The 26,926-nt window shown below is 46.3% G+C and overlaps 3 protein-coding genes and 1 long non-coding RNA gene across 4 annotated transcripts; all 4 read left to right on the forward strand.

Moving 5' to 3' along the window:
- Positions 1–2,361: 2,361 nt before the first annotated feature.
- On the forward strand, positions 2,362–5,524 carry LOC125514864 (triacylglycerol lipase OBL1). Its single transcript, XM_048680230.1, has 4 exons — positions 2,362–2,797; positions 3,664–3,891; positions 4,017–4,651; positions 5,064–5,524. The coding sequence occupies exons 1-4, from the start codon at positions 2,461–2,463 to the stop codon at positions 5,331–5,333; spliced, it is 1,470 nt and encodes a 489-aa protein (XP_048536187.1). The 5' UTR covers positions 2,362–2,460; the 3' UTR covers positions 5,334–5,524.
- A 6,066-nt stretch (positions 5,525–11,590) lies between these two features.
- Positions 11,591–13,464, forward strand: LOC125512639. The gene is made up of 2 exons (XR_007285460.1): positions 11,591–12,371; positions 13,051–13,464. It is a non-coding gene; the product is annotated as an uncharacterized LOC125512639 (long non-coding RNA).
- Positions 13,465–18,477: 5,013 nt separating this feature from the next.
- LOC125512640 (pathogenesis-related protein PR-4-like) lies at positions 18,478–19,024 on the forward strand. The gene is made up of 2 exons (XM_048677737.1): positions 18,478–18,744; positions 18,854–19,024. The coding sequence occupies exons 1-2, from the start codon at positions 18,478–18,480 to the stop codon at positions 19,022–19,024; spliced, it is 438 nt and encodes a 145-aa protein (XP_048533694.1).
- Positions 19,025–24,999: 5,975 nt separating this feature from the next.
- Positions 25,000–25,583, forward strand: LOC125512641 (pathogenesis-related protein PR-4-like). The gene is made up of 2 exons (XM_048677738.1): positions 25,000–25,299; positions 25,413–25,583. The coding sequence occupies exons 1-2, from the start codon at positions 25,000–25,002 to the stop codon at positions 25,581–25,583; spliced, it is 471 nt and encodes a 156-aa protein (XP_048533695.1).
- Positions 25,584–26,926: the final 1,343 nt, after the last annotated feature.

Below are 26,926 nucleotides of genomic sequence, written 5' to 3' on the forward strand. Positions count from 1 at the left end.
GCTGCAGATCGGGGGCATCATCGACGTTGACCAGTCGGGGTTCTTGGCGGGGAGAAGCATCTCCAAAAATTTCGTCTACGCCGCCGAGGTGATCCAGTGCTGCCACAAGCGTAGCACCCCCGCCCTTGTCTTCAAGCTTGACTTCGCCAAGGCGTTCGACTCGGTCGACTGGGGGGCCCTCCGGCGAATCCTCGAGGTGCGCGGCTTCCCCGACAGATGGTGTGCCTAGATGGACTTGATCTTTCGGTCCTCCTGGTCGGCGGTTCTCCTCAACGGTGTTCCGGGGAAGTGGTTCACGGTATGCCGCGGGCTGCGCCAGGGGGACCCAAGCTCGCCCTATCTCTTCCTCATCGTCGCCGACGTCCTCCAGCAGATGATCCGCCAAGACGGCGTGCTCCGCCACCCTCTCGTGGATGGGACACCCCATTTGGTGCTCCAGTACGCCGACGACACGCTGGTCATCCTCAAGGCGGAGCCTGGTGCGGCTGCCCGCCTCCGCCGCATCCTCGACGACTTCGCGGCCGCGACGGGGTTGGACATCAACTTCTCCAAGAGCATGCTTGTCCCCATGCATGTGCCTGCCGGGGTGTTGGAGGAGGCCGTCGGCACTCTTGGTTGCGCCGTCCAGGGGTTCCCGCAGGCCTACTTCGGGCTCCCGTTGTCGTGGGAAAAGCTCACCTACGCTAACTTCCTCCCCATGATTGCGAGGGTGGACAAGTACCTGGCGGGCTGGTGGGCTCGGCTGCTCTCCCCGGTCGGGTGGCTCGTTCTGCTCAGCGCGGTGCTGGACGCCCTTCCGACGTACGCGATGGCGGCCATGCTCCTTCCCCCGGCGGTGATCAAGAAAATGGACTCGCTGCGCCGCGCCTTCCTCTGGAATGCTGCTGACCGTGCCACCGGCGCTCAATGCCTCCTGGCCTGGGAGCGGGTCTGCCGAACCAAGGAGGAGGGGGGCCTCGGCGTGAGAGACCTCGCGACGCAAAACCGGTGCCTGTTGATCAAAATGCTCCACCGTCTCCACGCGGCGCCCACGTCCTCGCGGTGGGCTACATGGGTGTGGGCGGGGCTGGGCGGGCGCTCCCTGCTCTCTGCCTCGGGCCTCCGGTCGGCCTTACGCCCTGGAATGCTTCGGCGGCACGCAGGCCGCTTTCGCCGGCTTCATTTGGGGGTGCGCTGCGCCGTCTCGTGTTCGGTTCTTCGGGTGGCTCCTGGTGCAACGAAGGATTCACACGAGAGATGTCCTGCTCTGGAAGACTATTGTGACGGCTGAGGAAGCTACATGCCCCATCTGCGGGCATGTGATCGAGACGGCGGATCATCTGATCTTCGACTATCCCCTTGCCCGCTCGTTCTGGCTGGCCGTGGGCGTTGAGGTGGCCGGTAAGGGTTACCAGGTTGGTGCTCTCCAAGCCCTGGATGTGCGGGGGGTGGTCGGTGATGCTGCCCACGCCTCCTTCACCCTCCTTTGCTGTTGGCAGTTGTGGAAGCATCGAAATGCCGTGGTGTTCCAAGGCGCACGGCCTTCCCTGGCCCGCTTGCTCGGGTGCTGCCGGGAAGACTCGGTTCTCTGGAAAGGCCGTTTGAAAGTGGCCGATCGGCCGTGCGCAGATAGGTGGCTGCGCGCGTTCTCTCGGGAGAATTAACCTTAGGTTTAGGGTGTGGCGCATGTGCCCGCCCTCCCTCTCTCAGTACCCCCCCCCCCACCCACCCACCCACCCACCCCCCCACACACACACGCATGTGTAAACAACTTCCCCAACCAGGGGGTGTGATGCAATAGAAAAGAGAAAAAGATTCAGGTGGAGGGCTTCGCCCTCCCCCGGTGACCTTAAAAAAAAATACCCCCATCGATCATTCCATGTACCAAGTCTCACGTAACAACCAGTGAGGGAATCAAGCAAGGGCCGCTAGCTAGCATTCTAGTCGTGGACATGGAGGTGGCTTCCAAGCATAAGCTTTCCACTCCCATGCTCTTGCTTCCATGCGCATCCATCCATTTTCTGCGCACCGCCGGCCGTCCTCGCGTCCGCGTCCAGTCAAAGGCTCTACTCCATTATCACCGTTCGTGTACCTCTGACAGCCATTGTACGCCCAATTATACGTCGGCAATGATAATGGACATAGACAATGATATAACAATGCCAACCAATCGGGATTTCTCTTTTGCTTTCATAACTTTGTGTGGTTTTTGCAACACGGCCAGGCCACCTAGCTGCCCATTTCTCGTACTATAGAGTCCCATATTTATTGAACGAGGATATGCATGGATTGACCAGTCCGGTTTCCCGTAAAAAATGGTCCGGTAATTAATTCCATCCATCTGCCACCTTACTTTACTTCCCTTCTATATATACACCCTCCGTGCTCCGACGTGCCGGAACGGCAACCAGTTCGACCGCGCGCGCGTCCCACCTTCCCACGCACCATCGATCGGCTCCGGTCGTGCCGACGACGTTAGGCATGGCCTCCGACGGCGATGGCGTCCACGGCGGAGGAGGAGGCTTCTGCAACAGCGACTTCATGGAGCTGCGGCCGGAGAAGGGCGGGGTGCGCGACCTCCTCCACCTCCTGTGGTCGCCGAACGTCGCGGAGAACGACGCCGTGGACTGCCCCACGGGCACGGAGATCGAATCGGCGCGGCGGCGGTGGGCCGTGTTCGTGTCGCTGGTGGCGCAGATGGTGCTCCTGTGGGCGAAGCGGCCAGTGGCGCTGCTGGGGCGGGCGGCCGAGTACTGGATGAACCTCCTCAACGAGAACGGCGGCGGCGTCCTCCCGCTCCTCGCCAACGCCCTGCATGGTACGTATATCGAGCGTACGTTTGATTTCGCGTACGTTGTTCTTCATCAGTCATCAGCATCGATCGATCGTCCTGTGGAAGGACGGCCAGTGGATCGATCGAACTGTTGTCTCTTGACCTCATGGATTGATTGATTGCATTTATGATGCTTTCGCTTTCAACTAGTTCTCTGGTCCGCTGATTTTGTTCGGAGGATGGACATGAACATTCATTCATTCCAGCAGCCTCGGGCAATCGTACTATGTTGCAATTTTACCTGCAGCGATGGCATCAACCAACCTACCGAACTCAGCATCATTAATCTCTCCGTGCAGATTTATAAGTTCATACTTATTTTAGTAGTGTTTTAGAATGTGTACATACTCAAATTATATACTCCTACCAAGTACTCTCTCCGTTCCGAATTACTTGTTGTAGGTATGGATGTATCTAGATGTATTTTAGTTGTAGATACATCCATTTCTGCGACGAGTAATTTGGAACGGAGGGAGTAAAAACGAAGGGAGGATGTTGGATTCCAACTAATGGACGCTGCTAAATATCAACAGCTGATTCTTCAACGAAATTAAGGACGCGTATTTTCAGGACCAGTCTTTGACTAGAGACTGCCCACCATAAAATAAAGCAGAAATTAGAAGTCGTTTTCTAAAAACTGATAAAAGGTCGTTTTTCATACTTAAAACTGAATGATAATGTTCTGCTGTAGCAGTCCAGCTTACTATTCAAAATGGTGATGATTGCGTCCTGAAGAGGACAATCCCTAATTGATTGATTGAGCACCAGTTCTGAGAATTATACGTTGTCGCACAATCACAGAGCCAGTTGCGTGTGACAAAATGACAAGTAATACCAACTCTTTGCTGCAGGGAAGGTGAAAATGCCAGACAGAGCGTCCCTGAACTACCGTTCCTGCATCGGGCTGCTCGACACGAGGGTCGAGCTGGACAAGAAGATCAAACCCGGGGACAGCAACTACCACGCCGCGCTGTCGATCATGGCGGCGAAGCTGGCCTACGAGAACGAGCTCGTCATCAGCAGCGTCGTGCAGAACCACTGGCACATGGAGTTCCTGGGCTTCTACAACTGCTGGAACGGTAAGACAACCAACAACTTCGCCATCTTCCGTACGTCGCATGCATGACGATTGACGATGCATGCGTGCATGGCTTAACTAATGGCGTGTCGCGCTCTGGTGCGTGGATCTATATCGTCATTGCAGACTATGAAGAGGACTATACGACGCAGGCGTTCATGCTGGCGGACGCGCCGGCGCCGGACGCGACGCTGGCGGTGGTGGCCTTCTGCGGCACCAAGCCGTTCGACACGGAGCAGTGGTGCACGGACGTGGACTTCTCCTGGTACCAGCTCCCGGGCGCCGGAGCCGGCTGCCGCGTCCACGGCGGCTTCATGAAGGCGCTGGGCCTGCAGCGGCGCGGCGGCGGCTGGCCGAGGGACGTCGCCGACCCCACCGGCGCCGGCAACGGCAGGCCGTTCGCCTACTACGCCATCAGGGAGAAGCTCAAACGTTTCCTGGACGGCAACCCGGGCGCCAGGTTCGCGGTCGCCGGGCACAGCCTGGGTGGCGCGCTGGCCGTGCTGTTCCCGACCGTGCTGGCGCTGCACGGGGAGGAGGCCGTGCTGGGGAGGCTGCAGGGCGTGTACACGTTCGGGCAGCCCCGCGTGGGCGACGAGCGGCTCGGGGCCTTCATGGCGCCGCACCTCGAGAACCCCAGCCGGTACTTCAGGTTCGTCTACTGCAACGACATCGTGCCCCGTGTGCCCTACGACGACTCCACGCTCCTCTTCAAGCACTTCGGGACCTGCCTCTACTTCGACAGCTTCTACAGAGGACAGGTCCGTCTAGTCACTCTCACTTTTTTTTAGAAAAAACATACGGCCGACTTTATAAACATATTCACCATGTCACTTCGTTTTTTTAAGGGTCTCTAATTTTTTTCCAAAATCAAATTTTTTTTTTTGCAACAAGGAAATGTAGGAGTATTTTGAACGACCCCCCAAAAATGCTACTCCCTCCGTCCCATAATATAAGACGTTTTTTGACACTACACTAATGCCAAAAAACGTCTTACATTACGGGACGGGGTAGTAATACTTAAGATGGATAGATAGACACTAGAAGAATGCATGCGATGCTGTAACAGGATTAAACTTTCAAGGCAAGCAAAGCATGGCTTGGAAGCAAGAACCTCATCTCATTGCGCTTTTGGAGGAGATACCTGACCTGACAGACGCCTTTGAAAAGCAGGTGACCGTGGAGGAGCCCAACAAGAACTACTTCTCGGTGCTGGCCGTGGCGCCCAAGCTGGTGAACGCGTGGTGGGAGCTCGCCCGGAGCTTCCTCATCGGCTACGCGGAGGGGCCCGAGTACGCCGAGGGGTGGCTGATGCGGCTGGCCAGGGTCGCCGCGCTGGTGATGCCGGGGCTGCCACCGCACGCGCCGCAGGACTACGTCAACGCCACCAGGCTCGGGGCGGCGTCGCTCGGGCCGCTCGAGCTAGCCGAGCAGCCATTGTAACCTTTTTTAGTACTCCCCCCATTTGGAATTCCGACAGTTAATCCCAGACGGAGGTGTAGTTCAGAATCAGATTAAACATCTCTAACTATATGTAGATATCTGAATTGTTCCTGTTCCATCGTTCATTGTTCGAGCAAATGATTCAGTGGACATGCTAATAACAGTTCGTTTCGATGCGTGTGCCCTCTTTATTATCACGTCATATTTTCCAGTGACATATTAATGTCAAGATGACGCCAATTATATCTGGCCCAGCATAGACACAATTGTTAAACATCCTTTAGTATTAACATAATAGGATCTTGATCTCCAGATTAGAACACCTCTTATACTAAAAATTTGGGACTGACCTTGACTTGCAGAAATCATTATTGGATAATCCTTGCAGGCTGCCATGAGTCTCCAGAGATGTGGAGTCCTTCCGATGAGAAAAGCAGCAGCAAGGTATATGACAGCAGGGATGCAGCAGCGCCGCAGTCGAAGAGGAAGCCCATGGATGCCGGCAGCACTCCTCTCCTGGTGGTCGCCGGTAGACGTCGGTCTTCCAGCCCCTAGCACAACTTTAGGATCGGGCAGTTTGGTCGATAGCCACGGTTTCTGTTAGCCTCTCTTCCGTGCTATCCTTTTCTTTCTTTATTTTATATCAAGTGTTGGGGCCGGGGACCGGGTCCAAAGTTGTTGGTTTAGAGGCCTCCGATCAAGGCTCCTACGTGAAAGGTGTGGGGTGAAAAAACCTCCTGGTTTCTCTCGGGTTGTTACCTGGGATCAAATTCCAACATTCTCCCCTTGATCGTAAGGTTAACAAACATCATAAACCCACTCGTAACAGAAATAACATAGCAAAGTAAGGTGTCACAATGACCTATCAAATGACATTGGACCTCAGTACTTATAGTATATCGTTCTGTCTTGAAATGGAAAACATAATGCTTTATGGGAGTTGGATTATTCAACGGTCCTTATTTCCAGGATCAACAAGACTTTACAACACCCCATGCTAGCAAAATAATCATTCAATTGGGTGGTAAGTCTTTGATAAACGGATCCGTAAAACATTCAGACGTACTCATACGCTCAACTTCAATAGCTTGATCCTGGATTCTATTTTTCACAACACAAAACATATTGTCAATGGTTTTGGCAACGCCATTTGACTTGTTGTTACTCGCATAGAAAACTGCATATTCATATTGCAGTAGGTGGTTTAGAAATGATGTCTACTACCATAATTTCGGGAATAAAACTTAGTTGACATACAACCTGCTCAGTAGCCTCTTAACATGCCACATAATAAATTGCATCATTATTGATGCCATCAGTGTCATTATGGAGCTTTTCCACGATATAGCTCCATATGCGAAGGTGGGGATATAACATAACGTGGAAACTCAATATCCACACACATCGCAAAAACAATGTCTGAATAACCTACGGTATTGAGGTTACCAAACTTCTTATTAGTTAGCATGAAACTTTATTGCCTTGACTTACTGCAAAGACTTTTCGACGGCCTTTCCAATGGTCCATTTCTGGACTTGTACATTTGCCAATCATCCCGATCATAAATAGGGCACATTCATACTTGAATACTTACATTGCTTCTGACAGCTGAAGCATAAGGAACTAACATTATCTGATCAGTTCATAATGGTTCCTTGGACACTAAGATGTCCACTTTTATTGCCCTTGACTTTAGTAGCAGGTGCGATAAGAGTACTACCACATGATATTTTTCTTTCATACTCTATCGACGTATGTCGCCATAATAAAATGTATACCCCTTTGGACTTATATATTGGTGAAACTCGATACAAACAAAGTATAGGGCATGACCAAGATCCTTTATGTCATAAATAGAAGATAGAAATTCTTGGCCCGCCAAAAATATTCCATCTTCTCAAGGTAGTATACTTACTCCCCCTGGTTTATGGTATGAGTGTCCCGACGCTCTTCTTCTTTCATAATTGAATTTCTTGAGGCAACATACCTTGTGTTAACTTCACCTATATGACAAAACCTTATGGTTAAGTCATACATACATTCTTAACTTAGTCAACCCAAGAGCATGTTATAATAATAACACAAGCATCAAAACAACTCACTGTGGAAACTCTATTGAGTCCCATACATCATTAGAGCTCATTATCACACAAGCCTCTAAGATGAACATTCACACACATTTTGAATCACACGGAAATTGTTAAGTCTCAACATTAAGTGTTGCAAATATGCATTTCTTCTCAACTCACCTGATGCATATGAACAAAGATCTAATGGATTTATCCTTAAGATTCATGTTCATACGCTCCAGTTCTCTAATGGCCACTTTATTTGAAAAATGGAAAACATATCCAATATCTTGATAAAAATCATTTCTGTTCTAAACCACAACACCGTTGGGCTGAAGATGGAAAAGAACTTAATGGATTGTGACAAATGATTATAAACAAGATAGTCAGAAATATAACCATGAGCCACATGATACTGACAAACTTGCCACTTGAGTGAAGTGTGACATATGATTATAAATGACGTTGGTCATATATATAATCGACATGTTACATCATGATGGTCATTAGGCTAGCAAGCTTCACTTTAGCATTCATGTGTGCTTCATAATGCTCATAAGGGATTAAGTACACATTATATATAACATGATAAAAGGAGTAATATTTATTCATTCTTCTAAATAAGACTTGTTGCATCTTAATTAGAGAACCGACATTAGTATGTGCTTTTTCATACATTCTCCACCCAAGACTTCTCGTTGGTTCCATCTTTAATTAGAGAATTAACATACACATTTGGATCTAAGTAGGAGAAGTGAACATGATATCTCATATTAAATGACACTTCCATTCTCCCCCTCGAAATGTGGTCTAATTAAAACCACAATTTCGATGAGGTATCATTATTTACACTTCTCTTACATCTTTAATTGTAGCTTAACACATAATCTTTACAAATGATCCATTCAAAAAAAACATACTTGTCTCACCCTAGGGTGGGACTGACATTACATAATTAGAGCTGACTTGATAACATACAAAATCATGTCATCCGTTTGAGAGACAAAAGATAAGTTTCTCCAATAACTAGGAGCATGAACAAACATCATCAATTAGATGGAGAATTAAGTATCTCCAAATCCTAGTGAAATAATCCAATAGTTTTGACTTTAAACTCCATTGGATTAGTAATGTGCATGATAGCACATGCATCCTAAGACCTCTCCCAATGTCTGCCTTATCATCATCATTAACATCCTTCAACCTTATGTTGGGGAACGTAACAATAATTCAAAATTTTCCTACGTGTCACCAAGATCAATCTAGGAGATACTAGCAACGAGAGAGAGGGAGTGCATCTTCATACCCTTGAAGATCGCTAAGCGGAAGCGTTACAAGAACGCGGTTGATGGAGTCGTACTCGCGGCGATTCAAATCGCGGAAGATCCGATCTAGCGCCGAACGGACGGCGCCTCCGCGTTCAACACACGTACAGCCCGGGGACGTCTCCTCCTTCTTGATCCAGCAAGGGGAGAGGAGAAGTTGAGGGAGAACTCCAGCAGCACGACGGCGTGGTGGTGGAGCTTGTGGTATTCCTGCAGGGCTTCGCCAAGCTCTACGGAGGAGAAGGAAGAGTTGGAGGAGGGAGGGGCTGCGCCAGGGAAGGGGCGTCGCTGCCCTCCCACCCCTCCACTATATATAGGGGCAAGGGGAGAGGGGGAGGCGTCCTAGGGTTTCTCCGAGGGGGCGGCGGCCAAGCAGATTGGATTTCCCTAGGGAAAATCCTAGGGAGACTTGCCCCCCAAGCCAAGAAGGTGGAGGCTTGCCTCCCAAGCCAGATGGAGGCGCCCCACCTCCCCAAGTAACATGGGAAAGGGTGTGGGGGGCGCACCACCCCTTAGTGGGCTGGTTTGCCCCTTCCCCTTTGGCCCATGAGGCCCTCCAACACTTGCCGGGGCTCCCGAAACACCTTTCGGTCATCCTGGCCATAGCCTGGTACCCCTAGAACACTTCCGGACTCCAATACCCTTCGTCCAATATATCAATCTTCACCGCCGGACTATTCCGGAACTCCTCGTGATGTCCGGGATCTCATCCGGGACTCCGAACTACCTTCGGTAACCACATACTATTTCCCATAACAACTCTAGCGTCGCCGAACCTTAAGTGTGTAGACCCTACGGGTTTGGGAACCATGCAGACATGACCGAGACACCTCTCAGAATAATAACCAATAGCGGGATCTGGATACCCATATTGGCTCCCACATGTTCCACGATGATCTCATCGGATGAACCACGATGTCGGGGATTCGATCAATCCCGTATTCAATTCCCTTTGTCAATCGGTATGTTACTTGCCCGAGATTCGATCGTCGGTATCCCAATACCTCGTTCAATCTCGTTACCGGCAAGTCACTTTACTCGTTCCGTAACGCATGATCCCGTGACTAACTGCTTAGTCACATTGAGCTCATTATGATGATGCATTACCGAGTGGGCCCAGAGATACCTCTCCGTCATACGGAGTGACAAATCCCAGTCTCGATTCGTGCCAACCCAACAGACACTTTCGGAGATACCTGTAGTGCACCTTTATAGTCACCCAGTTACGTTGTGATGTTTGATACACCCAAAGCACTCCTACGGTATCCGGGAGTTGCACAATCTCATGGTCTAAGGAAATGATACTTGACATTAGAAAAGCTCTAGCAAACGAACTACACGATCTTGTGCTATGCTTAGGATTGGGTCTTGTCCATCACATGATTCTCCTAATGATGTGATCCCGTTATCAATGACATCTAGTGTCCATGGTCAGGAAACCATAACCATCTATTGATCAACGAGCTAGTCAACTAGAGGCTCACTAGGGACATGTTGTGGTCTATGTATTCACACATGTATTATGGTTTCCAGTTAATACAATTATAGCATGAACAATAGACAATTATAATGAACAAGGAAATACAATAATAACCATTTTATTATTGCCTCTAGGGCATATTTCCAACACCTTAGTGGCAGAAAAGCGTTGGGAGATTCCTTACATGAGACAATGATCTCCACTCTCTATACGAGAAAGTTATTTGCATAAGGTTTGCCTATGCCAAAATGGAATTTTGCATCATTATTAATGTTCATTGCTATATATAAGGGAGACAACATTATGAGCATCACAACAAAACATCAAGCATGAATTAACCATGCAATGAGATGAATCAAAGAGATGCTTAGTCATAAATAACACATGAGAATAATCAACGTTGGTCAGAATATCATCAAATGCCATTATAACATTTTTTTATTAAATCTCTAATCAAAACTTCTCGTTGGTTCCATGTTGACTAGAGAGACATCAAATCTCATAATTATGAGCAAGAACTTTAGCTAACATTAACGTAAAGCAACAACATAAAACCATGTTTGCTATCATACACAATGATACCTTTTATTACTAAAATTGACACTGATAATAACATTGAATATAAGTGTCAACATTATCAATAAAATTCTCAAGACATATAATGAAAATGGCATTAGAATTAACATAAACATATAAATGTCATTGCCACTGACTAAACATTAAAATTGACATTCACAATGAAAATGACAGTAATATTATCATCGGGATATCATAACATTTTCCAAATAATAAAATCTGGACACAAAATTATATAAAGATTCACCAAATAATACTAGGTATATACCATGTGTCAAACAAATGACAACATGTACTTTGGGACAATTCTCTACACAAATTTCTTTGCAAAGGAATTGTGGTTATAATTCATTAACATCATTTTTATTCATTATAATTATTTTAGTGGTGCATTTCATAATAAAATGACGTAAAATGCACCAATCATAAACTTTAGTTTTGCCCAAGAGGCATATTGCCCCAACATTATGATGACGCATAGTGCAACGTGGTAAACCGCATGAAGCGAGTATTAACATTTTTTTCGTGTGGTGGCCTCAGCCCGGTAGTATTGGTGACATCATTAAGAAATGCCATAAGGGTGGCATCAACATGAAATTCACACTTCACTAAAATTTCCAAATAAAATATTCAGAAACCTCAACGAGTGATTCACATTAATTTCATCATTGAAAAAAATACCAGGAAGGTGATCATCATAAAAGGTGCCATTAATAAAATGACTTCAACACCGATTGTGCATTAATTTTCTAAGAAAAACTTCTCGTTTGTTCCATTTTACTAAGAAAATTAAATCACAATCCACAACATAAATTCCTGGTGATTTTTAATTTATAACATTGCATAAACATCATTAGAATAACCATAATATAGAAAATGCACTGAATAAAAGAAACTGACGTGAAGAACTTTAATTTTGGCCCAGTAACCCGCCGCTATCCTTTATTTAATCGGCCCATCATGAAAAACTTAAAGGGAAAATATCCTGATGGGTCAAGACAACATGGGCCTCAATCCGAGGAAAAGAATCGGCCCGTTAGTCACCCGAAGGCCCAGCAGCTGTCGTTGGCTGATCTCAGCCGTTCGATTCAACCGACGATCGGGATCGTCCGTAGCTTGAACAAAACAGCCGCCCGTCAAAACCCTAGCTCCATTTGCCCCCTTTCCTCCCCCGAAATGAATGGAGTGGCCACGCAGAGGCGACCCCGGTGGCGGGCCAAGCTCGCCGGCCATGGCGGCGCGGTAGCTGCCCTCGCCGGTGAAGCGTGCAATGGACTGAGTTCCGCGCGCTCTTTCGGCAAGCGTGGCTCCAGCGTCGCGCACATGGCGAGCAGGGCGGTTGACTGGATGAGCATTTCGCCGGCAGAGCTGCCAGCGCAAAACATGAAGGCGATGGCGACGTACGAGGCGCGGCCCTCGCAAGGCGCCCGTCCACCAGTTCGTCGACGGCAACGTGCGAGGCACGACCCTCGCAAGGCGCGCGTCCATTAGTGTGTCGACGACGGCTCCTTCCCGTGCGTCGTCCCGAGGGACGGTGGCTTTGCCGCCGTCGGGATCCCGAAGGAGAGCACGGTCGCGTCCTCATTAAGTGAGCCCCGAGTCATTCGTTTTCTTTCATAATTTGGGCATTTTTGCTTTCGGATTTGGTGAAAAATCCTAGGGTTCGTCTGAATTGGGGATTTACTTATCAGTGTTTTCAGATATTGGGGATTTGCCGTTATATGTTCTCTTATACATTTGATTCCCCTCCTTCTAATTTCTTAATCAAGGTTAACAATGCTAATCAAAACCTCAACATGATGCGGAAGCATGGCTTAATTAATCCAAGAACAAGAGAAAAAAACTAATTAGCACTAACCCATAGCACTTTAGGCCTTGTCTGAAAACAATTAACCCTTAATCATAGGTAATAACTTAAACAGTGGGACAGTAAACTTTAAACATCAGCCATTAATCTTAAACATTAATCAGTAGGGACGTAATCATGCAATCATGCTCATTGACATAAACAGAAGATCATTTGATCTTAACATTAACATTATTGGATACTTAACCGTAAGAACTAGGCCTGTTACTTAATCATATACACCAATTAGGCCTAATGCGGGGTTCTAAACAGAGATTAATCTTGCTCATGATACCATTGTTAGAAACATCCTTTAGTATTAACATAATAGGATCTTGATCTCCAGATTAGAACACCTCTTATACTAAAAATTTGGGACTGACCTTGACTTGCAGAAATCATTATTGGATAATCCTTGCAGGCTGCCATGAGTCTCCAGAGATGTGGAGTCCTTCCGATGAGAAAAGCAGCAGCAAGGTATATGGCAGCAGGGATGCAGCAGCGCCGCAGTCGAAGAGGAAGCCCATGGATGCCGGCAGCACTCCTTTCCTGGTGGCCGCCGGTAGATGTCGGTCTTCCAGCCCCTAGCACAACTTTAGGATCGGGCAGTTTGGTCGATAGCCACGGTTTCTGTTAGCCTCTCTTATGTGCTATCCTTTTCTTTCTTTCTTTTATATCAAGTGTTGGGGCCGGGGACTGGGTCCAAAGTTGTTGGTTTAGAGGCCTCCGATCAAGGCTCCTACGTGAAAGGTGTGGGGTGAAAAACCTCCTGGTTTCTCTCGGGTTGTTACCTGAGATCAAATTCCAACAACAATATCAACATCAAATTGAGACATCAAAGATGCACACAATCGAAAAGATTAAAAATGAAGAGGAAGGGGAAAAACTCGGCTCAGCTGACAACTTAGAACAGATAAGCAACAACAACATCTACAGTCTTATATAACACAAGAAGTACGAAAAGGTTTTTCAAAAGCAGCGCCTTCAGGAAAGAAACAATGTGCAGGCGCCAGTGTCGTCGAATCTCACCTCTAGGGGCCAGAGTTTAGGTTTCACCTTGAAGAGCACGTCTCAGTAGACTCCGAGGAAATGTCTTCAACAATGATACAATGCTCCCCACAAAGAAAAACAAGGATACCACGCATAAACACAACCATTGCAAGGTGCAAGCACAAAAAGTCAGACCTTGGTTTTAAACCAGGTGCTTAAAAAGCACCACCAAAGCAAAATCACCGTTTGTTGCCATCACCCCACGATGTTGCATGGAGGGGCGCACACACACCCTGATCAACAGAAATTGAAATCAACTGTTCCATGGCACACATGCATGGAGGCTGCTTCCATGCATATCCCTAACATGGACATTCGCCCAAATCCATGCTTACAAAGACAAAACTATCATAGAACGCGGAGAGCCAAACATCATCGGCAGGTTCAACTCACGCGCGTGCTCCAGAGCCGCTTTGGCAGAGGCCGATGCATGATTACAACGTGCCGAGGCACAACGTAAACTTCGTGGCCGTCACAGGTCGTAGCCGCACCACCCCGCACTGTCGCTGCATCACATAATGTCGCCACCATCGCTGCCACATCACCGCTGACTAGGCCACCGATCAACCTCCGAGCCGCAGCCGACGATCGATGACTACACATAGACGGATCCGGCTTGCCTGTTCTCTCATCATGCTTCCATCCGTGCTCCCACTCCATCCTACGGCTGTCTTTTTCTCCTTTTTCTTTTTAATCTAGTCATCTTCCTCCTGATTTTAAAGAGGTGGGGCCGGGCCTTATTTTGTTCCAATCAAATCATGCCACGTATGCGGGAGCACGGATGGAAGCACGCTGGGGGAGCAGGCAAGTCTCGTCCCACATAGACAGCCCTAAAAAACTACATCTAGGCGTAGAAGGCCATCCACGCCATCCGCCGCTGCCCACGCGACACTGTGGCACGGCCACCTTCTTGAGTGCTCGGGGCTACCGTCTCGGCATCCAAGCCTATCACTTACTTCATCCGTTCCTAAATATAAGTCTTTTTAGAGATTTCAAATGGACTATCACATACGGATGTATATAGACATATTTTAGAGTCTAGATTCATTTATTTTGCTCCGTATGTAGTCACTTGTTGAAATCTCTAAAAAGACTTATATTTAGGAACGGAGGGAGTAGATCGCAGGCATATGATCAGGAGCGCTCCTCACATGAGAAGGCTGCCCTAACGCCGCCGTCCTCTGGCGACAGCGAAGAGGGGAGAAGAGAGGGCCGCACACTCCCTTCCCCTAGAGCGACCCAGGTTGGGCCACTCTAATTGGAAGCCTCCTATTATGGCCACATGAGCACTACACTCACAGCCTAACGAACAAGTGAACCTCCTTTCCAAAACTGCAACTCGTGGATCATAGGAAGAAAAAAACTCCCTTTCGGTTATAAAAAAAAGGTGTGCTAATAGAGGTAACATCACTTACAATGAGCCTATTTCGTCTGATGTTTCACTTGGTGGTGTAACTTATGTTCTGCTTTGCTTAGATGCTGGTCACTGACAGTCAAATTTGTTAAGATTATTGTGTCATATTTACTTGCATATGCGGTTGATATGTGATCCAAACAGCCAGCGTGTATTACCTAGCTGATGCGGACTGGCAGCTCAACTCTTATAGTAACCACATTTGGTTGATCTCTCTCAGTCTTATCATTACTTGTTATCAGCGATAATGTGAGAAGAAAAATATAGGTGGGAAGCTTTCATTGCCTAGCTATCCATGCAAGTAGGCAAATAAATGGTGGTTAATAGTATAAGAACTAGTACAATTTAGTGATAAAGATCAGCTGCAAAACTAACAGAAAGAGGGAAGCTGACGTCAACAATGACTACAAATTCCTAGCCTAAATTTTTTGAAACCCAATTATCCAATGAGCAACTTGGAATTGGCAACACGTCTCACAAACAACCAAAGCAATGATTTGGCATTCACATATCATTGTCAGATACAATCTTCATTGTTGAAACCTAACGAGAAAAGCATCATTTAGAAGGCTGACAAAATAATTACAAAAACGTCCATATCTCAAGCAGCTTCGATGATGGCGTGGTGGCACTTTCACACAGGTGGAAGCCTAGACAACACAAAAATGATTGATACTTGAGGATTGCGATTAATACTGAGATGCAGTCCAATACCTCAAGTAGGGTTGAATTTGAACTCGGTAACTTGCGAGCTAAACGAGTAGCTCGTGACTCAGCTCGGCTCAACTTGAACTGATGACTAACAAGTTAAGATGATTGAAGAATGCATCCATTAAGAAACAAAACTGCAACAACATGGAGAAGTAACATTAGGATGTAAATATACTTCATTGGTTGTTGATTATTCTAGAAACATTAGGCGGACTGCAACGATATTTACGAAGAACACAAGGTGAATCAGTTGCAAATGAAAAAAAAAGGAGAGGCCAGTGTCAACACTGAGCACAAATTATTGGCATAAAATTCTTTGAAGCACCATTGTCCAATGAGCAACTTGGAATTGACAAAGGTCACAATCAACCAAGGCAAAGATTTGGCGCACTCACATCATCTAAGCAACATAAGGAGAAATCGTTAAATATCTAAGAGGTAAATACATCAAAGGTCTTAGAACTTTCACATGGCAGTCACTTTGGTGCACAAAGTTGCAAAATACTTGTTTGTGGTCACTAAACTTGCGAGGTCGTTCAAATACAGTCACTCTCACCGTATGTATGCGTATTCATAGTTGCCAGCATGACATGGGCCCGCTGTAAGCCGCTGTAAATGTTCTTGTATGATAGTTTTTTGTAGAAAAGCCCTCAGCTCTTCTTTTATTTACATAGGAAGCCCCTCAAATAAAAAAACAGTGGAGGGATTTCGATCCCACGACGTATTACTGGGTGGCTCGCTTGGACAACCACCACAACAACAGTACCTAATGATTAATTAGCACGGCAACCTTGTACATCTTATCAACGCAGACTGAAAAAATTTAATGAAGAAATCTATCTAATAACCTGCGCAACCGGCGGGTTCGAACCTATGACATGGTGATTCACTCGCGCATAAGCTAACCACCAGGCAACTGCGACATGTGATGTAGTTTGTGGACAAACAATGTATATGTTTTTTATCACTCTTGTTCTATGTAAATACGTGCCATTTTAAAAACTGTTTAAACATTGTAAAAAAATGTTTGTGTAATTCAAAATATGTTCGTGCATTAAAAAAGCTACGCGAACAGTTTTTTGAACTATGCGAACATAATTGTACATTGTGTAAACTGCACGAATATATATATATATATATATATATATATATATATATAATGTGTCAACATTTTTTAATGCAATGTACACTTTTTAGTTAACACAAATATTTTTTACAGTGTTTAAACTTTTTTTAACGCATGTACATATTTTGAATTGCACAAATAATCTTTTATAAAGTTTAAATATTTTTAAAATAAAAAATATTTATTTAATGTAATATAAATATTAACTTGTTTTACTAATGACTTATATCAACAAAATTAAAATTTAAATATTATACACGATTAAATATTCATACCAACAGTTTAGATTTTAAATTATGAATATTGTAAACTATACAAACATTGAACTATACAAAATGTGCATATAATTATTGAAATGATTGTATAATTAAAATAGTTTATGAATTTAATTTTAAAAATTATTAGTATAATAATAATAATATTTTTATTATTCATAAATATTATTTGGAAATAATACATGAACAATTTTTTATGATCCATGAATTTCTAAAATAACACGAATAGGTTTAACGATACAACATTTTTTTAGTTATGAATATTTCTAAAAGATGCACATTTTTTGAATTATGAATATTTTAAAAATTATTTCTGTTATTTTTATACAAACATTTTTATAATTTATAAGTATTATTTAAGAATAATACATGCACAATATTTGAAAGTTATCTTATTATTGGCATTATAATTTACATACTGTCTACAAATTTTTGTAAAAATAAACAAATGCAAAATAGCTCGCGTGGACCGCAGACCATTTCTGCTCCATGAGTGTTTCTGTTTTTGTACATTAAATGTAGTTATCCATAATGGTTCTGTACATACATGTGGTGCAGTGGCTGGGACGTGTATTGTTCTAGCATTAGGTCGAGGGTTTGAGACCTGGTCGTCATACTTTTTTTGGATAAATTATCGCTCATCCTGAGAGTTAGGTCCCATCGGTGGTTGACTTTTTTTGCACAAAAAGAAAAAGAAGCAAGGGTTTTGTGCGATAACGCGTCCATGTGTCATTGACAGTGGCCCGTGCCATACTGGTGTAGATGGATACGCCCGCGTACGGGGAGGGTGACTGTATTTGAACGGTCTCACAAGTTTAGTGACTACAAACACGTATTTTGCAACTTTGTGCACCAAAGTAACCATTGCGTGCAAGTTCTATGACCCGTGGTGTATTTACCTCGATATCTAAGTATCTTGGAAAAGTTAAACAACAAGCTCACAGCATGAGTTTAAGTGAGCAAAGCATAGTTTGTGTAACCACTTATGTATCATCGAATAAACTACTAACTTGATATATACTCTAGGTGCAGAGGTGCTTACTGAGATTAAAAATTATGATCAAGTGAAGGCGATGATTACAATCCCCAGGCTTGAAGCTGATGTCAGAACCAGAGTCTATAAATACGGCCGGTCACAAACTGAGCAATACACAACTACTCAAGTACCACATTAGCAGCAGCTGGTTGTCCAATTAGGCACCAATAACTAGTTGCGGCAGTAACTAGCTAGAAAGAGGCACGGCAACGGTGGTCGCCGCCGCTGGCGCAAGAATGCCGGTGTCGGTGCTGGTTCTCGTGGCATTGGTCGTGGTCTGCCTGTCCGCCAACGGGGCGGCGGCGCAGAAGGCGAGCGGCGTGGCGGCGACGTACAACCTTTACAACCCAGAGAAGATCAACTGGGACCTGCGCGTGGCCAGCGTCTACTGCGCGACGTGGTACGCCGACAAGCCGCTGGCGTGGCGGCAGAGGTATGGCTGGACGGCGTTCTGCGGCCCCGCCGGCGCGCACGGCCGGCCGTCCTGCGGTCGCTGCCTCAAGGTACGTACTCATATGCTTGCCGATCTCCGTCCATGGATGGTTTGCATGAGAAAATGGTTAGCTTTATTATGGATCGCGTGTTGTTTGATCGGCGGGACACTGTCGCCAGGTGACGAACAGGGCGACGGGGGCGAGGACGGTGGCGAGGGTGGTGGACCAGTGCGACAACGGCGGGCTCGACCTTGACGTCGCCGTGTTCCGGCAGATCGACACCGACGGAGGCGGCGTGGCCAACGGCCACCTCCTCGTCGACTACGAGTTCGTCGGCTGCCAAGACTGATCGTTCTCGAGATGACCGCATGCTACACATAATTATGCTCGTTGCACCGAATAAGTATGCATGGAGATAAGTAGCCCCTGCAAGAATAAAAGGCAACCAAAATCAGGCTTCGAGGCCTGCAGCACATGTTGTTTTCCGATTCTGAATAGTATCTCTTTTCATGTAACTCACAAATCATGGCAAGTAAATTATATTATATCACATCGACAAGACATGTAACTTGCTAAGTTGCTATTGGCTTACTACGCAATTTTCAAATAAGTTAAATTTATATTGCAAAAAACATCGTGACATGTGCGCTAAGACCGATTACATACTACTAGTGCGGTAGACGCGCTCCATGGCACCAATTGCCATTCGGTTTTACACTTAGGATGGATAACTTCGTAACGAATTTCTTGTATTTTTTCCCCCAAAATGAAAATCTTATATTCAGCAACTGGGGGGGGCACCTTTATTGTGGGATTATTGAATTTTGGTTGAGAAAAATCAAAACAAAGCTAGCAAATGATGAGGATACAACCAACCTGTGGCAATCCATGCGCTTATGCCAAATGGTGCAAGGAGATCTACTTCCAGCAAGGATGGCCGTTCTTCGGGGATTGGATTGAAAAAAGAATGAATGATAAATAGTGAAGCCTATTCGAATAGCACAAACCGAGGCAAACATCTATAGATATGAAAGCCTCAATTTGAATTCCAAGTCAACAACACTCATGACCTACGACCTACTCGTTAAGTCCAACCGGTCCCCTCATTTCAAAAGAGAAGATACAATGTAGATTTCAGTCCCAAATCCTAAGAGATGGAGGACTTCAAACGCTCCACGGAAGAGGATGGACATAATCCAAATGCATCCACCTTTTGGACCCTCCTAGTCCATGCAACCTTAAGGGTACCAATTTTCTTATGTTTGCAACGTGGGCAATTGGGCATAAATATTCTAATGGTTCAGTATTAACTATGTCAAATATATATCTTTGGTATGATGGACATGCACATTAGATAAAATATAACCAACTTTTTTGTACCGCTAAATAGCTCTTGTCTTCCTCCACCCACTATTTTCGTCTCCCAAATCCAAGCAACTGCTGTGAAACCCAATGATTGAATTTCGATAAAGCACCCTCTGTAAAAAAAATAGAACTAAATTCCATCATATATAATTCAAATCAAACCAATTCAGCGAACAAGTTAAAAGATGAACAGCATAGACATCAAGTATACTACTTATACAGTTATAGAACTAGACGTTATGTGTCTAGTCCAATGCCATCACAAATCAAGTAGTGGTTACTAGTTAAGATTTGTGAGCAATGCGAAGGTCGCATCTTGGATTTTTGAGTTTCTTCTCTTGAGGGCTCCTTTCTCCTTGTTTCTTTTGCTCCCTTGAGCTCTTCCTTCCTACTCAATAGTTAAATTTTAGTACCACATTAACAAGGCAAATTTTAGTACAACAGTGTGAAATTTTAGTAGCAAGGTAATTTTAGTACAACAAGGTAAACTGTACTACAACAATTCAGGGTAAATTTTAATACAAGAAGTCTGAGTATCTTGACAAAAAATCTGTAGGAAGCAAAATTCGGTTCAAGGGGATATTTCAATGGCTCCCATGCCACTGCAACTTTATTCAGTAGTTTAGAACTTCAGATTAAAGACAATATACAAAATAGTCTGCATTGTTCTTGTTCTATCGTTCAGTGATCGAGCAAATGATTAAGTAAATATGCTAATAATAGTTCATCCAATGTCTGCACCCTCCTTTCTATTACATGTATATTTTTCTACAAAGGATAATATATTAATATCAAGATATATCAATTACATCCGACCTCTGCAAGAACGTAATATCAAGACCAAATTGAAACACCAAGTATGCACACAACCAAAAAGAATTAAAAGAACAAGACGGGGAAATAAAGCTGACACAACCAACAACTCACAGCAGATAAGCAGGAACCTCACCCATCGTCCTTGAAAGCACACGAACTACAAGAAAGGTTCTCCAAAGGCAACATCTCTAGGAATGAGACGATGTGTACGCACCGACATTGTCGGATCCAATCACTGAGGGTGAGATCCGAGTTTTCATTCCGAAGAGAACGTCTCAGCAGACTCCAAAGCAATGTCTTTAACAAGGACACAATACATAAACATCGCCATTGTGAGGTGCAACCATGGAAGGTCAGACTTGGGGTTTTAACCACGGAGCTCAAAATCAGGTGCTCAAAAGGCACCACCAAGTCAAAGTGACCGTGTTGCCGTCGCCCCTTTAAAGAAACGATGTTTCACGGAGGGGTACACACACACACACCTGGTCACGGGGAAATGAAATCAACAGTTCCATGGTACACATTCCTGGAGGCAGCAACTTGTGTGATCCCTGATGTGGACATCACCACGCGCCCAAATCCATGCTTGCGAACATTGAACTATTGCAGAACACGGAGAGATGAACGATCATCGGCAGCTTCAACTCATGCGCACTTGCTCGAGAGCCATTGTGGTAGAAGCCGCCGACGACAACATGCCAAGACATGTTGTAAACTACGTGGCCTTCACAGGCGATAGTTGCCTCGCCCCGCCCTATCAATGCACCACTTCGTGTCGCTGTCATCGCTGCGACATTGCCGCTGCCACAGCTAACTAGACCACCGACCAACCCCCAATGGTCGCCGACTACATCTAAGGTGCCGAAGTCCATCCACGCAATCTGATGCTACCCATGCAGCACTGTGGCATGACCATCTCCTAGAGTGCTAGTGGTCGTCACTCTGTCGACCAAGCTCCATCGCACACGGCACGCCGTTCGGGGCCACCATGCCATTCGAGTGAACCTCCTTTCCAAAGCTATCATTTGTGGAGAGAGAGAAAACAAGTAAGGTAACTTTGGTACTAAGACATAAGTTAAAAAATAAACTAAAACTCTGATAAGGGCATTTCTAACCGGTCCCCTAAAAGTTAACGTGGTATATATATCTTAGTGGAGTATATATACTCCACAAAAATTTTGCCGTACCTAGCCGATCCCCAAAGTTAGTGGAGAGTAAAACTAAATTTTCACAAATTCAATCAAATTTTAACCGAAAGATAATGCATTTAAACATAAAGTTCAACATAGAAAGTCTTCGCAACCAAACATCAAATATAAATTTAAACTAGAACTAAACTTAAACTAAATTCCCCGAAGTGGAGGTCGAGCCAGTCCTTCCGGGTGAGACCACCCTCTGAGCTGGGTCCGGGCCAGTGCCGTCATCGATGTCGTTGGGGAAGATGCTCCACCACTCCTCGGCGTCGATCTCGTCCTAGCCGCCAACCTCGCCGCCCGCATTGCCACCCTCCTCGTTATCGCCGCTCTCGACGTCGAAGATGCTCGTCGTCAAAGATGACGATAACTTCGACATCATTGACGGCGAATATCGCATGCTCCGCGTCCACAACCTCCGAGTACTTCCGGCGAAGCTCATCCATGTAGGCCTCGGCGGCGGCCTCGGCCTCGAGGCGCTCCCTTGCCTCTCGGTCCTCCCGCGCCATTCCAGCGCTCATCACCCCCGACTCCGGCGGGACGAGGTGGACTGGAGCCGTGCCAAAGGGGAAGTTGAGCTTCACGTTGCGGCCGTGGAACCGGACCTGCCACCGGTCGTATTCCATGGCCGCGAGCTTGGCCGTGTGGAAAGAGCCGACCCACTTCCGCTTGTGGGTCTCGCAGTCGGTGATTTCCGCCACCCACGTCTCCCGCGACCATTGCCGGATGTCGAGGTAGGTCCTCGTCGGCGGCCATGGCGGAGGGAGGTCCGGGAAATCCTCAAACCAGAGGAGGGGCGCGGCGGCGGGCGGATCGGCTGAGCGGCGGCGGCTCGAGGAAGCGGCCGTGGACGAGGACCCGTGGGTGTGGCTGCGTAGATCCGCACTGTGGATCGACGGAGGGGACCGGCAGCCACCACGTCCAGCCATCGAGAGGAGAGGGGGCGGCGGATCGGGGCAGGGGACGCGCCGGCGACGAGGCGAGGGGGAGAAGAGGAGGCGGAGGAGATGAAGAGAAAGGGGCAGATTTTTTACTCGGCCCCGCGAGCCGGAGTAAATATAAGGAGATGAATAGGGATGGAGTAAAAAAAATTACACTACTAACCGTTATAAGGGATCGGCTAGGTGCGGTTTAGAGGAGAAAAAAAAATTAAATTTACTCCCTTACAGCTGGATAAAGGATTGGTTAGAAATGCCCTAATGAAGGTAACATGGCTTACAATGAGCCTATTTCGTCCTATCTTTCACTTGGTGGCGTAACTTATGTCCTGCTTTGATTAGATGTTGGACATTGACGGTCAAATTTGTTAAGATTACCGTGTCATATTTACTTGCATATGCGGTTGATATGTGATCCAAAGGACCAGCGTGTATTACCTAGCTGATACGGACTGGCAGCTCAACTCTTATATTTTCTTTTGAGAGTTACTCAACTCTTATAGTAACCACATTTGGTTCATCTCTCTCAGGCTTATCACTCCTTGTTATCAGCGATAATGTAAGAAGAAAACTACATGTGGGAAGCTTTTATTGGCTAGCTATCCATGCAAATAGGCAAATAACCGCAGGTTAATCTCAGAACTAGTACAATTTAATACTAATGAACACCTGCAAAAATAACAGAAAGAGAGAGGGTGACGCGAACAGTGACTACAAAATCCTAGCATAAAATCTTTGAAATGCAATTATCCCATAAGCAACTTGGAATTGGCAACGGGTCTCACAAACAACCAAAGCAAGGGTTTGGCATTCACATATCATTGTCAGATACAATCATCCTTGTTGAAACATAACGAGAAAAGAATCATTCAGAAAGCTGACACAATAATTACAAAAACATCTATATTCGGTTCCTTCATCCTCTAAAAATAGTTTTGATAATGACGTGGTGGCTTGTTCACACAGGTGGAAGCAACAAAAAATTATTGATACTAAGGGTTGCAATTAATACGAGATGCACTCCAATACCTCGAGTCCTCAAGTATCAATTTGTCATAGAAGCTCCTTTTTTTTACGGTAATGCTATCTGACGAGCGAAGCCGATACTTCAAGAACAAAGTAACTATTTTGTTGGAATTTAGAATAGACAAGTCTATTGATGCAATAACATATGGAAAGTCATTTACGACGGTTTCATGATTTCCCTTAACACCACGATACATGATAAATTACTTGTTCATTATGATAGTGCAATTAGCGCCTTTCATTAAACTCCGGCCAGTGACTGTCATCGTTCATTTGCACGAAATTACGACACAGCTCGATAGCTCAACTCTAAGATATATGATGTAGAATAACAACGCCATGATTGAAGATTGCACACACTAAGAAATAAAACTACAACATCAGCATTGTGAAATCGCATTGAAATGTAAATTAATATAGTTTATCAGTTGCTCATTATTCTTTCCCCTGGTAAAAGCCATTTGACAGACACAAATGATATTTACAAGAACATAAGGTGAATTAGCTGCCAATGGAAGAAACAGAGAGGCCGCTGTCACCTCTGAGTACAAATTATTGGCATAAAAATCTTTGAAGCACAACGTGTCCAATGAGAAGCTTGGAGTTGACAAAGCTCTCACAAACAACAAGGCAAATATTTGGCACACTCACATCATTGAAGCAACATAAGAAGAAATAGCTACATATCTAAATATCTTGGAAAGCTAAACAACAAGCTCACAGCAAGAATTTAAGTGACCAAGGCATAGTTTGTGTAACCTCCTATGCCTCATTGAATAAACTACTAACTTGATGCCTATACTCCAGGTGCTTACTGTGATTGAAAATTATGATTAAGGGAAGGCGATGATTACAATCGTCCTGCTTGAAGCTGGTGTCAGAATCAGGGTCTATAAATATGGCCAGTCACAACTGAGCAATACACTACTACTCATTAGCAGCAGCTGATTGGCCAATTAGACGCTAATAACTAGCTAGAAAGAGGCATGGCAACGGAGGTCGCTGCCGCTGGCGCAAGAATGCCGGTGTCGGTGCTGGTTCTCGTGGCATTGGTCGTGGCCTGCCTGTCCGCCAATGGCGCGGCGGCGCAGCAGGCGAGCGACGTGGCGGCGACGTACAACCTGTACAACCCAGAGAAGATCAACTGGGACCTGCGAGTCGCCAGCGTCTTCTGCGCGACGTGGGACGCCGACATGCCGCTGGTGTGGCGGCAGAGGTACGGCTGGACGGCGTTCTGCGGCCCCGCCGGCGCGCACGGCCAGCCGTCCTGCGGCCGCTGCCTCCAGGTACGTAATCATACGCGTCCCTATCTCCGTCGATGGATGATCCGTATAAAGAAATGTGCATCTTGCTATGGATCGCGCGTTGTTTGATCGGCGGGACACTGTCATGTCATCAGGTGACGAACAGGGCGACGGGGGCGCGGACGGTGGCGAGGGTGGTGGACCAGTGCGACAACGGCGGGCTCGACCTTGACGTCGCCGTGTTCCGGCAGATCGACACCGACGGAGGCGGCGTGGCCAACGGCCACCTCGTCGTCGACTACGAGTTCGTCGGCTGCCAGGACTGATCACGCACGGGATCACCGCATGCTGCTGCATAAGCCTACGATCGTTGCGGCGAATAAATATGCATGGGAAATCAGTAGTACCGGCAAGAATAAAACGCAACCGAAATCAATATCGGCTTCGATGTTCGATCGAGGTATGCAGCGCATGTTGTCTTCCGATTCTGAATATCTCGTTATGTAACTCGGAATCCATGGTCGAAATGACGGATTATTTATGTCTCAGCGTCAAGCCACGTAATCTGGCTACTTGCTGTTGGTTTATCGAGCAATTTTCAAATAATTTCAACTCATAAAATCATTTCTAACCGGTCCCTTAAATTTAGGCCCTCGAACGGGTCCTCAAACCTTAACTCCTCAAAATGTAGGAGTTAAAAACGGTCCCTTAAATTTAACTTTCAAAAAAAAATCTCACAAATTCATCTCAAACTAGAACTGCTGGATTCAAACACAAAGGTAGCACAATCCGATACACTGCATAACATGAACATAAACTACTCAGTTCAAATTTAAACTAAATAAAACTAATCTTCTCCAGCCATGATTTTCTCCCAATCCACTTCACCCATGCCAGAGCCGAAGTCGGAGTCGCTAGATGAAAGATCGATCACTTGCGGTCAGGCCTCATCATCGACCTCCCCACCGGACAGCACAGCCTCATCGGTTGTCTTCTTGTAGAGCTCGTAGACCCTGAGCTCCTCGGCGACGAGCTCTGGATGTTTCACTCGGAGCGAGACCATGTACACCTCATCGATGCGCGGGGCCTCGATTTGCTCGAAGGCCTCCCGATTCTCCCGCACCTCGTGGCGGGAAACCACTGGGGGGGGGGGGGAGTCGACGGTGATGAGCTCCAGGACATCGTGGATGTCAATATCTTCGCACGACTGTCGTGGAGGCAGACCACCATCACGTCGTAAGTGTGAGCCGCTGATCCAGTACAGCTTCCCCATGTACCAATCCTCGATCTCGCACACCCAGTCCTCCGCGGCCACTCCCCGCACGTCGTTGTACTTCCTCTTATGCGAAGAGGGCAGGTCCGAAATGGATCAGGAGTGGGGCGTGTCGATGGGTGCTCAGGGTGGCTGCGTGGCCCCTTCTGCCGCGACGTCGAATAGGCGTTGCCCATTTTGTCCGATTGGAAGAGAGAGGAGGTACCGGCAAGGAGGGTGCGGGGTGGATTAGGGTTGCTGCGGTGTGGGCGGGGGTGCCGGCAGGAGCTGCGGGGTGGATTTGGGCGGCACTAGCGTGGTTGTGGAGTGAGCGAGGGAGAGGGTCATCGCAGGGGAGGAGGGTCGAAATTATCCTGAGACCAGGCTGCGGCTTCTCAAATATAAGCGGTAGTTTTG

The sequence above is a fragment of the Triticum urartu genome, chromosome 6, assembly GCF_003073215.2.
Source record: "Triticum urartu cultivar G1812 chromosome 6, Tu2.1, whole genome shotgun sequence".
Taxonomy (NCBI): Eukaryota; Viridiplantae; Streptophyta; class Magnoliopsida; order Poales; family Poaceae; genus Triticum; species Triticum urartu.

Bases quoted from the DNA above. Each gene is read 5' to 3' on its own strand.
- LOC125514864 (XM_048680230.1), top strand. From the start codon at position 2,461: ATGGCCTCCGACGGCGATGGCGTCCACGGCGGAGGAGGAGGCTTCTGC. The intron at 3,892-4,016 runs GTAAGACAACCA...TCGTCATTGCAG, and splicing joins CTTCTACAACTGCTGGAACG to ACTATGAAGAGGACTATACG. The intron at 4,652-5,063 runs GTCCGTCTAGTC...TTTGAAAAGCAG, and splicing joins ACAGCTTCTACAGAGGACAG to GTGACCGTGGAGGAGCCCAA.
- LOC125512640 (XM_048677737.1), top strand. From the start codon at position 18,478: ATGCCGGTGTCGGTGCTGGTTCTCGTGGCATTGGTCGTGGTCTGCCTG. The intron at 18,745-18,853 runs GTACGTACTCAT...CACTGTCGCCAG, and splicing joins CCTGCGGTCGCTGCCTCAAG to GTGACGAACAGGGCGACGGG.
- LOC125512641 (XM_048677738.1), top strand. From the start codon at position 25,000: ATGGCAACGGAGGTCGCTGCCGCTGGCGCAAGAATGCCGGTGTCGGTG. The intron at 25,300-25,412 runs GTACGTAATCAT...TCATGTCATCAG, and splicing joins CCTGCGGCCGCTGCCTCCAG to GTGACGAACAGGGCGACGGG.